At 36.6% G+C, this 12,759-nt stretch overlaps 1 protein-coding gene across 2 annotated transcripts in view; it reads right to left on the bottom strand.

Annotated features, from left to right (window-relative positions):
• Window positions 1-261: 261 nt before the first annotated feature.
• Window positions 262-12,759, bottom strand: part of LOC105836804 (proteasome activator complex subunit 4B) — a 165,073-nt gene continuing 152,575 nt past the window's right edge. For both annotated transcript variants that reach the window (XM_036292035.1, XM_012681093.3), the window contains one exon: window positions 262-756. In XM_036292035.1, coding sequence (XP_036147928.1) covers window positions 622-756 — 135 coding nt within the window. In that variant the 3' untranslated portion in view covers window positions 262-621. The remainder of the gene's footprint in view (window positions 757-12,759) is intronic.

Here is a 12,759-nt window from a genome sequence, read left to right as displayed (position 1 = left end):
GTATCCTACTTGTAATGTTGCTTTTGCTTATCATTTGAACAAAACTGTTATCAAAAACTCTTTATTCCAAGTAATACAGAACTCAAGATAGACTGTAATTCGTGAACTTTGGAAAAGTAGAGGGGGGACTTTACATGCGTAAAATATTGTTACGCGCGCCTCAGTATATTTCTCGAGCACGAGTCAGATGATGAACCGATCAATAATATCGATCGGTCGGGAGAATTCTGGTAGCAATGAATATTTGTAAATAAACAAAAGTATTGATCGGCCAGTTGCCGGGATAATTTTAATAGCGACACATATTTGTAAATAAATAAAAAGTGACAGTTCTGTGATGGGCTGTGGAGAATGCGGCGTAAATTTACTTCCGTTCCGTTTAATAAAGTTGGTGTTCTTCTGAAATCTCGCTTTGCATTCTTTCTACGAGTGAGTATGAGTGAATTGAGTGTGTGAAAAAGTGTCTCAACGCAATATATAAATTTCATGTCACATGTTAAATTTTTAATGGTTAGAGTACATTTTTCATGGATATGATTTTCATTTTAATCAATATTACAATAGTCAATTCTGCAATTATACACCATATTATTAAATTATAATGTAAAATTTCATCCCCAATTAAGCATAATGCGGTGGTGGTACCATTAAATCTTGCAAAACAGCTAGTTGCTCTTCTGTAAAGCACTGGGCATGCCCTGTCCAACCATTGTAATGTGTCCGTTTGAAGTCGCTCAAAGTTTTCCTTATTGTCATCTGCAATTTAAATTTTTTCAAGCAAATTAATTAGAACACATTAATAATTATATAATAATAGAGTTTTAATAATTAAAGCTTATAATATATAAGAGAAGATTTGAAAGAAAATTAATGTATACTCAACATTCTTAAATTAACGATAGATAGTTTATTAAATAAAGGGCCTAAGGGAATCAAGAATATAAAAAGTACTCTCGCACGTAACAAATTCAAATTGGTACTGATTGACATCCATGTAATTAAAAAATCCTGGAAATATTAACTTTAAAATAACACTTTTTTTAGGAGTCATGGAGAGGAAAAGCAAAATAAAAAAAATAGTTTTTCTCGAAAACAACTCAACCACTTTTGACGAAAAAAATATGTTATGAATGTTAATAAGATCATAAAAAAATTTTTGGGAGAAATTCTGACAAAAAATACGGATAAAAATTTTTTAATTCTTAGAAAAAATTTTTTAAGATTATATTCTGAAGACACAACTTTAATTAAGGGAGAGAGAAAAAAAAAAAAACTTCATATTTTTTCCAAATTTTTTGTGGAGGTATTTCGGTGACGAAAAATGATAAAAATCGGCGCAGCGCGGCATCACGATTTCACAGCACACTTGTTCCAGCCACGTACATCGCATGTACTAGCCTGCTTTTTATATCAGATTATCTTGAATTATTCTACGATCATAAAATTAATGAAAATTTAGATTTTATTTTTATTTGTATTGTATATTTATCTTATGCGCTTTTCCTTATCGGGATGCTTTTTAAATGAGTGAGGGTCAGAGCGAAGGGATAGGTGATTGAAAAGCTTTGGGGCAGTGGATGGGGCAGTGGATGGGGCAGGTGATGGTTAGGCCGGGAGTAGTGATAGAAAGAAAACAAAGTGAGCGAGCAGAAGATCCTAAAAGACGCAATATGGAGAACGGGCAGGGGGTAAGTAAGAAGGTAGAGAGGAATGTGTGTGTGTGTGTGTGTGTGTGTGTGTGTGCGTGCGTGCGTGCGTGCGTGCGTGCGTGCGTGCGTGCGTGCGTGCGTGCGTGCGTGCGTGCGTGCGTGCGTGCGTGCGTGCGTGCGTGCGTGCGTGCGTGCGTGCGTGCGTGCGAGAGAGAGAGAGAGAGAGAGAGAGAGAGAGAGAGAGAGAGAGAGAGAGAGAGAGGAGAGAGAGAGAGAGAGAGAGAGAGAGAGAGAGAGAGAGAGAGAGAGAGAGAGAGAGAAAGAGAGAGACGGGAGCACGGTAAATATCGAAAAACTATTTATGAAAAGGAAGGGAGAGGGCTTAGCAGAGGAGACAAGAGAGGAGGCAAGGGGCGCGTTTCAGAAAAGTTAATTAATAAAATTAGGTATGAAAAAAATAAGGGTAGTAGCCCAGAGAACATTATGACGTCTTAAAGACGTCTAAAAGACGTCTTATATTTCTATAAGACGTCTTATAAAACTATCAGAAAGACGTCTTTGAGACGTCTTTAAGACGTCTTATGACCCGATTTAAGACGTCTTTAAGACGTCTAAAAGACGTCTAATTTTTTTTATTTATGACGTTTTTGAGACGTCTTATATAAAAATTATTTTAGACATCCCTGGCGAAAAAATTTCTACAAAATTCTAAAAAACTACAAAAATTTACAAAAGTGTTCCAATTCTGGCATTTTTTTGTAGTTTTTACAGAAAAATGCTAAATTTGAAACACACTTTTGTAAATTTTTGTAGTTTTTTAGAATTTTGTAGAAAATTTTTCCACCAAGGATTCCAAAAGCTAGGTTTATTATTTTTTATTTTTTATTATTTTAAACAAAATACTTTATATTTATATTTCATTATTTTTATTTTATTATTAAGATAAGTTTTTTTATAAATAAAAAATTTTATATTATATATTTCAATTTTATTTCATGTTTTCGTGATTGGAAATTACAGAATTTTACAGAGATACTGGATTCAGTCACATATTTTACAGCAACTTAAGCGCAACACTATTATCGTCCGGTTTATTAATTGTCAAAAACTGTTGTCAGAAATGTTGTCAGAAAGGTTAATTATTTCCAATAACAGCCTACACACGCGATACGTACGAGAGTTAAAAAGTTGTGTTGTATTAACGTATCCACACTCGGCTGCGTTACACAGCAAACCGGGACAAAACGTCCCAACACACACGCGATACGTGCAAGAGTTCAAAAATTGATACGGGATAAGCACGTCGATCGACTTGATCGCATCACACGGCAGATTTGGTTATGTGCGTCATTCGACGTCTTAAAAACGTCTTTCTCAGACGTCGTAAAGACGTCTAAATGGCGTCTCAAAGAATATGTCTTAAAAAGACGTATTTTAGACGTCTTAAGAGAGACGTCTAAAATAAGACGATTTTAAGACGTCATAAAGACGTCTTTTAATAAAGTCTCAAAGACGTCTCTTTTAAGACGTCTTAAAGATGTCTTTTAGACATGCGTGTTGTCTGGGAGGGAATTACGTAAATGGGAACATGGAAAAGAAGTTACAGAGTATTAGAGGATGGAAGAGAAGAAGGAAGGGATGATTAACGATAATAGGTGGGGACTTTAATGTCTGGACAGGAAACTAGGGAGAGGAGTAAAGAGGAGAGATTGAGAGAAAGGAGAGGAAGACAGTTTAAGGAAGTCAAAAGACAAGATTAATGAGGAAGAGAGACGGAATTTATAGAAATGACAGGGTGGAGTATTTTGATGGAAGGGTAAAGAAGGATAAAGAAGAGGAATATACGTACATAGGGGTAATACGGTGATAGATTATGTATTAAACTATGAAGAGATTAGGGACAGAGTAAGAAGGATAGAAATAGGGAAAAGACGCGATTCAGATAGTATGTTCAAGTTTTCAGTATCTTTCTGTAAGTTAATTGAATTCTCATTCCTTTTTATGAAGAACATCTCGGCAATCTCTCTTTTTCTTTTGTTTTTTTTATATATAATACTCAAAGGATTTCCCACTCAAAGTCATGATTTACAGTAGGTCTGTGCTTACTAATCACCGGATATTCACTCTCATTCTTTTTAATGTCGCTCATATGCTTTTTTATTCGTATTACTAAGTGGCGTTTAGTTTGCCCAATATAAGATGCATTACCGTGTCTGTACAAGTAATCTCGCTATAGTAATGGAGTAGACTGTACAGCCAGCATTTCAACGCCGAATGCAGGCGACGGTAAATAACCACCCCCTCCCATGAGTCAATGACTTCAGGAGTAAGAACTCTGGCGGCGGGTGATGGTCCGGTGGTCAGAGGAAATGCCACCAAAACCCATCTAGGCACCCTTTCACCTATGGATCTGAATAGCATTGGTCCTGAAGGCGGAGGAACTCAATGGAGAACCAACCATAAGGATGCAGAAGACAACGGAAAACCACTGCATTATATAATTCCTTGTATAATCATCATGGCATTGTTTAAGTCTAAATATTCTGGAGTTTCAAGTCCCCCAATCGGATCTTCGGGGGAAACGGATTTGAACAATGTTGGGAGGAGAAATACAGCGATAAAAGTCGCAATATGGAACACGAGGAGCTTGTATAATATGACAAAGGTGAAGAGTGCAATTGTAAAGATGAGAAGATTGAAAATGGACATTCTAGGAGTTTGTGAGATGAGATGGAGTGAAAATGGTAGATACAGTTTGTCTAAATGTAAAATATATTTTGCTGACAATGTGCCCAACTATTAAAGAGGATTCATCGTGACAAATCGGGTAGATGCAGCCGTTCGCAGTCGTCCCGCGGTCTGATTGGGTGACGCTGTTGCAGTTCAGTGAACACGTAAATGTCAACATGATTCAGGTCTACGCTTCAATTGTCGACAGGGACGACGAGGAAGTGGAGCGATTCTACGAAGATGTGAAAGCTACACTGAAGTTGACAAAACGTGAAGAGGTTACTATAGTAATAGATGATCTCAATGCCAAAGTAGGGGCTGGACTATGCAGTGATGTCACTGGAAAGTGGGGCCTGGGGGAAAGGAATAAGAGGCGAGCGGCTGGTACGATTCTACCAGAAAGAGGACTTGGTTATTGCAAATACGTTCTTTCAGTTGCCGACGAGAAGGTTGTACATGTGCGCAACCAGATTGATTACTTTATGATCAACAGAAGGTTTCGCAACACTGTCAGGTGTGTAAAAAATTTACCGGGAGCGGATATTGGATTGGATCGGATCACAATCCTGTTGTCGGCCAAGTATATGTAAGGTGGTGAAAAAAGTGGTGAAAAAGTGCAAAAAAATCATTATTGACTTTCCAAAAGACAAAAGAAAAAAAGATAAGGAAGAGAGTAATCGCTGATCTTGCGTATGGCGTCGACGGACTATGGCGGCAGGTGAGGAAAATTTTCAATGAAGCATATGAAAGACACTTGAAAGCTGAAAGAAGGGAGCACAAAGAATGGATGACGGACGAAATTCTTGGGTTGATGGAAGAAAGAAGTGGCTAAGCGTCGATCGAGCAAAATACAGAGAAATACACCGGGTTATACAGAAAAAAGTTAGAGAAGCAAAAGAACGTAGAGAGGAAAAAAGATGTAGAGAATTGGAAGAGTTACAGGACCAGTATGACGCCTTCAACCTTTACAAAAAGATTCGTGATGTCAAAGAAGAGAGGAAGACCACTTACATCTCTGGTGGACGAGATGGGAACCCCGGTAGTGATCTGAATGAAAAAAAAACGTGTGTGAAAGGCATACGTCGAGGAGCTGTTCTACAATATGAAAAATGAATTGCATGGAGCGGACGATGCAACCACTGGACCCAAAATGTGCAATGAATACGCCATCAAACAACTCAACAACGGGAAGGCTCCGGGCCCAGACAATATTCATGGCGAGATGCTTAAACTGTTCGACGATGACGGCGTGAGACTCCTGACCAAGCTCTTCAATAAAGTGTACTCGAGTGTCCCAACGATTGACTCAAGTCATACTTCATTACTCTACCAAAGAAACCAAATGCTTCAAAATGTGAGGATCACAGGACGATCAGCCTAATAACCACATACTAAAAGTGTACTTGAAGATTATCCTGAAACGGATATACAGGCAATGTGATGAATACATATCAATGAAACAGTTCGGATTTAGAAACAGATTTGGTACCCGAGATGCCCTTTTTGGACTTCAAGTTATAGTGCAAAGATGCTTAGATACAAATAGACATTGCGACGTCTACACCTGCTTCGTTGACTTCAAAAAAGCATTTAATCGGGTCAGATATGACAATCTTGTAGAAATTCTCAGAAGGGTCGGAATAGATGAGAGAAATGATCTGTGCTGTTGCTGAGTTGTATTGGAGGCAGGTGGCATCGGTGTTGGTCGAGGACGATGAAACCAACAAAGTCAGGCGTGGTTTCAGGCAGGGATGCGTACTGTCACAGACTCTGTTCAATCTTTACTCGGAAAAAATAATGGCAGAAGCATTGGAAGAAGCCACCGAAGGAATATCCATTAATGGTCAGTTTATCAATAATATCAAGTATGCTGATGACACTGTGCTGATCGCATTTTCTCCGAAAGAGTTACAGGCTTTGCTTGACAGAGTTGGCTCGACGAGTAGGAGGTACGGCATCAACATCAATGTAAAAAAGACAAAGCTGCTGGTGATATCAAAACGGGCTACTGTCCATGCTGCCCTCACATTGAACGGCGAACAGATCGAGAGGTGCAACAGGTTCAAATACCTGTAGTGCCTGGTTAATGCCGAGTGGGACGCTGTCCAAGAAATCAAAAGCCGTATTGAACAGGCGAGAAGCGTGTTTGTAAAAATAAAAAGTAACCAGTCGCAACCTGCGCTTGGACCTGCGTCTTAGGATGGTTCACTGTTACGAGTTTCCTGTATGGCATGGAGGGTTGGACCCTGACTCAGAGTCTGAAGAATAAAATCAACGCCTTTGAGATGTGGGTGTATCGCCAAATGAATAAAATATCCTGGATGGATCGTGTGACTAACGACGAGGTTCTTACCAAAATGGGTACGTGTACTGGGCTCCTGCTGTCGGTAAAGAAGAGAAAGCTCCTCTATTTCGGTCACGTCATAAGAAATAAAAAATATCGTCTCTTGCAACTCATCATATAAGGAAGAATTGAAGGGAGACATGCTCCGGGCCGACGCAGAACATCCTGTCTGAAGAACTTGCGACAGTGGTTCGGCAAGAGCATAAGGTCGTTGTTCCCCGGTCGTTGTGCAACCGCCTCTAAAGTCCAGATAGTTTTGATGATTGCCAATCTTCGATAGAAGCAGCACGAAAAGAAAAAGGATGCATTGCAACTATTGCATTTTAAGTGATAGACGACATTAGTTCTTTTTAAAGTGTCTAATTTATCTTTGCCCTTTTTAATGATAATGTCGAGCTTTTTTGAAACAGTAAAAAAGATATCAAAGTCAATTTTTTTCAAACGTCAACTAATACTATCGGTAATGCTATTAATGCAGGATAACATTAAACATCTTTTTGTATCAAAACCAACGTTTACTATAGTTTACAAGAATGCGCGCAATTTTTTAATTCTTTGATACGTCTATTAATATGTTTATTAATGACATCGTCAGGAAAACAATTATTTTTTTAAATATTTTTTACCAACGTAATATTTACATAATGAAATTTTTTGTCAGATAATAAAATTACTCTGTCAACTAAGTTAATTATTGTGTTTGTCTTATATCGCATTGGATGGTTAGAAAAAAACTTTACATAACGGTCTAAAAACATAGATTTCCGGTACCAATTTGTTATCAAATTATTTTCATCACAAACGACAATAGTGTCCGAAAAAGCAATTGATCCATTCTTTTCGAGCTCATATGTAAATTTCAATTTAGGATAATTGTTCTCAACCTTGTTCTCTGGCAAAATAGTAATTATATTGTCAGCGTATCGATAAAACATTGGGATTACAAAATTTAATTTTTGCAAGAAACTGGTTTTCAGATCATCAAATACTAAGTTCGAAAAAATGAGAGATAATGGAAATCCCATAAAATTACCATATACCTGCTTATAAAATTGTCCGTCAAAACTGAAGCTCGTAGAACTTAAAACTAAATTAAGCGCGTGTATGAATTAAAATAATTGTGTAACTATTAAGTTATAAATTTCATTCCATCTCTTTTTTATCACATCGAATACAAGCTCTTTTGGAATATTCTTGAACAGGGATGTTACATCGAGTGAGACTAGTTTCTGTCCATTATTAATATTAACGTTTCTAATAGAATTCACAAAAGATCAGCTATTATTAATGTGAGATCTCATGTGAGATCTCAACAGATAAGTTAATCAAGTCGACTTCCTGGTAAATTAGTTTATTAGATAAATGACGTTTCGACCATTGATTTTGGTCCTCTTCAGGTATAATTACATGTGTTTAATTTCTATTTCGTTGATCCCAATATATTAAGTCGTTATGTCGTACATTAAACACATGCAATTATACTTGAAGAGGACCAAAATCAATCAAAACGTCGTCGTTTATCTAATAAACTAATTTGCCAAAAAGTCAATTTGATTAACTTATTTATTGTTTATTATCACTGGCGACAAAAAGTTTACATCATATTTTAATTGTATTATGTCTTCTAAAAATCTTATAAAATCCTCATCCGACGCACTCGGTGAGTAATATATTACTATTACTACTCCTTTATACATATTACCCCATACTTTTATCGCTATACACCAACAATTATGTATTATTTTACATATTAAAACTTCATATTTTGAATGAGGCCGGATTGCGTACATAAAGGATCAGACACAGTAGTATTTCCCAATCGGACACAGTTCTAATTGGACACGGATCCAATTGGACACGGTCCTGATTGCGCATCGTCCCGATCGGACACAATCTTAGACACAGACCTTATTAGACACAACAGCGATCACAGCGGACACAGAACTAATTGCACACGGATCCAATTACGCATCAATTCGTTTGCACACGAATTGGATTGCACACGGCCTCGATTGCGCACCGACCTGTTTGCACATGGATCTGTTTGAGCACAGACCCGTTTAAACACGGACCCAATTGCACACAATACGATTCCGCATCGCAGAATAATGCAAAAACAATGCTGAGTCAATATTGAAATGTTAAAATTACAATTTTCAGGTCATCCAAACTACCCGCATATTCGCCAGTTTGCGTGGAGAGTCGCAAACCCACGTGGTGCAGAGAATGCTTCGCACGCACGCACACACGCACACACATACGCGCGCACGCGCGCGCGCATGCAAGGGGGCCTTCGGCCCCTCCCTCTCGCACTCACCCGTTCAAGTTGCTAGTCCATGTACTATCTGCGGAATCGTATCGTGTGCAAATTGGTCGGTACGCAAACGGGTCCGTGTGCAAACGGATCCATGTGTAAACGGTCGGTGCGCAATCGGGCCCGTGTGCAATTAATTCTGTGTCCGATTTAAATGCTATGTGCCCGATCGCTGTTGTGTCAAATAGGATCTGTGTCCGATAGGGATTGTGTCCAATTAGGATTGTGTCCGATCGGGGCGGTGCGCAATCGGGACCGTGTCCAATTGGGACTGTGTCCGATTGGGAAATACTACTGTGTCCGATCGTTTATGTGCGCAATCGGGACAGTCCCTCATATTTTATATTACTTCTCACATATAAAATAACTCCTCTCGTATTCCGGTTTTCAGCATCACATTAAATTGCCTCCTATATATAATAACTGTATCCTGGCACATTTATCTCACCATCTTCTATGTCAGGTACCAATCTGGATTCTGATAATGCCAAAATCTGATGTTGTATTTCCTCCTCATTCGCTAATAGATTTGGAGCGTTCGTATATAAGATTGTTTCCATCTGTGTTTGTAGTTGCTCTTTCTGTCTGTAGTTACTTCCCATGCCAATCCTTTTCCACACTCAAAGCATCATGCTCGTCACTTATCTTCAAGTTGTATGTCTTTATTTTATACATACAGTTCACATATCTTTTCTTCTTCGCCGTGCATTTGTTCGCTTTATGCTTTCCTGCACATTTGTGGCATGTTTCTTGCCGTATGCAATCTTTGGCTATATAACAGCCCCAGCATTTAAAACATTTTTTGACACTGAAATAATTGAATATAAAACATTTCCTCCATCTTATATTTATTTTTCTTTTTTTCAACATTAAGTCATGAGTTATTTCATTTATTTCGAGTATCAAAAAACCATTTTCTCTTCCTTTTCTGAATTACATATTTTTATTTCTTCCTTTGATTATTTTTTTAATCATCTACATATGAAATCCTTCTCTTTCATTATCAAGTTTATTTCGCTTCGTAATTATGCTTATCAGATTTTCATCATCCAAATGCCATTTCTTCTTCACTAACATTTATTATTTTTATTTTTGGCTTAACTCCTTTTGGCTCTATTATACTGTAATCTTTATCCTACTTGTCTTGTATCGTGGGTTTCATTTCTTCCATCTTACCTTCGCTCTCACATCCAAGAATAATTGTTCCTTTATTTCCTTTTCTGAGTTCTGTTATTCCCACTGCCATATTTATTATATTGATCTCCTCTTTTACCAAGTTTTTGGTAGTTTCACTTTCTTGTTGCTTTTTTTGGTTTATCGATTATTATACTTTTTTTTTTCTTAATCAAAACTACATTCGTGTAACTCCTACGTATATTGCCTAATAATTCATCGATTTTTCCTTTCATGCTTTTTTTTAATTCTTCGAATTCTTGCTTAATTTTTTCCAGCTCACTTTTAACTATTTCCCTGATAATTGTTTTAGTTTCCTTTTTACATGCAATTTCATCTTTTATTTCTTTTACTAACCAATCGATCTTCGTATCAGTCACGGATTGCCTGCCTGCACTTTCTGACAAACTCGTTGACCCCGCGACTCCTATGGAATTCATCCTCTCTATCACTTCCTCCGATTTCTCTTCATATTTTCTTGCTTTTCACTTTCGATTCTTATTTCTTCAAAATGACTCTCGCATCTCACAAGCTTTTGTTTATTATTGTAGATTTTATGCTTGATAGTACATGCAGGATGATAAAAGAGTTTTCTACACTATTTACACTGTTTTTACACCGCAATGTTTTTAATGTCTTTCTTACATGCAGATCACCTGTCCTCTGCATAATTGGCGTCAAACATACCAATTATATCGACTGATACGACACTATATATTCACATAGTAACACCTTATACGTCAGCAAACGTCAACACTGTTATGGCTGACTGTCGTGCAAAAACTGAAATTCCAGAATAAAAATTCTGTAGTAAAATCCTACAGTCGATAGTTTAGCACTACTTTATTAGATAATCGTAGTTACTTTTCATCTATAAAGTCGCACTTGTAACAATTTTCACATTTATCAGCAATATGCATCCACAGAAAAAATTGCGGCATCCGTGAAGCGATGTTAGGCACGTTTGTCTTCAAGCGCAGAAGAAGGGGGGGGGGAGATAGAGAGAGTTATGGACTAAACGTGGGGTTATAAAATTTATGATATTTCGTATACTTTATGTTAAATTTTGAAGACAACCATCTAAATTAATTCTTTATATGTATTGTTACGTGCGTCGCCTGATATACTCCGCGGCCGCGGCTCAGCTGTCTGAAAGCCGATCGATAGTATTGATTTTCCGAGACGGAGCGTTGTCAGTTGTCAAGAGCTTGACAACGCTCGTAAACAACTAGTTGAATCTCGGCTCCGCTCTCGTGTAGACGTGTCTGCAATCATCTTAATAAAGTCGCGTGTTCTTTGAATAGAAGTGTCTTTCATTTCCGCGGCGCGCACGCTACGATATATTGTTTAGACATTATAAAATAATTATTAATCATAAATGTTTAGTATATTGTCATAAAAGCTGTATTTAATTAATATTGCAGATAGCCAAAAATTTTATAAATGTGTTTTTACGTCCATTTTGAGAAATATATTAGGTATCACAATCTTTTTTTCCTCTTTAGTAAATTATTAATCCTCAGTTCCTAGACTCAAAATTTACCGTTGTTACTAGACTCGGTACGCTACCCGAGCATATTTTTCAATAAATGTGTTTTTTCCAAAAATTTATCGGTGGAAATTTGCACTTACTGATTTGAATATAGCGGATAGTTGATGTGCCCATTTCACTGAAGTCAACAGAAGGTCACATTCATCTGCACTCGTAAACCCATACATATAAACATACATATACTCATACATAAAAAATAAAAATCTTATTAAAAAAAACGACTCTTTTCAGAGCCACGTGATGTGCAAAATCGTTAATCTCTATGTAGTGCACATTGGGTCACTCTGATGGCAATATGATTGAGTTAAATATGAATAAAATCAATGTGCAATATCATATTAATACCGTTTCATGGTATCCAAAAAATTCTGTATTTATTCGCTAAAATACCCTAAAATGCAGTTCAAATTTCAAACTCATGTATAATCAACAAAAAACATCGTATCAACATGTATTTTTTTAATTACTTAGAAAAAAAAAGAGTTTTAAGAATTTAAATTAATATTAGCAAAATTTTAACGAGAAATTTGTGAAAAATAATAACAAACTCTTACTTTTTTCAATGAAAAAAACACGTTTGGTTTTCATGCCATATAAAAAAGTTACACTTAACATGTCAAACTTTCGCCTAGAGATTCTTAAAGTAGTGTTTTTGTCCTTTAATTAAAAAAAAAGTTCCTGTAATTTGGATGATTTTTCACAAAGTTACATTATTTTGAAAATTGCCTAAAAATTCGGTCAAAATTTTTGTCTCGTTTTTTTTTGCGCCAATGTATTTACTGAATTATTGAAATAAAACAAAATTGTGGTATATAACTCCCTTCTCTCCTCAATACATATGTATCTTTTTTACTTTGTACTTTTGTAAATAATAATCACAAAAAAACCACAATTCGCGCTCATGTTTTAAATATACCAACATTTCAACATTTCGGTCATCTTAAATATGTCATTTTTTATTTTCAATTTTAATAGTTGATTTTGAATCAGCAAAACC

This window comes from Monomorium pharaonis, chromosome 1 (assembly GCF_013373865.1).
Source record: "Monomorium pharaonis isolate MP-MQ-018 chromosome 1, ASM1337386v2, whole genome shotgun sequence".
Classification (NCBI taxonomy): domain Eukaryota; kingdom Metazoa; phylum Arthropoda; class Insecta; order Hymenoptera; family Formicidae; genus Monomorium; species Monomorium pharaonis.
Note: the sequence above shows the minus strand (reverse complement) of the source record. Positions and strands in the feature narration are given on the sequence as shown.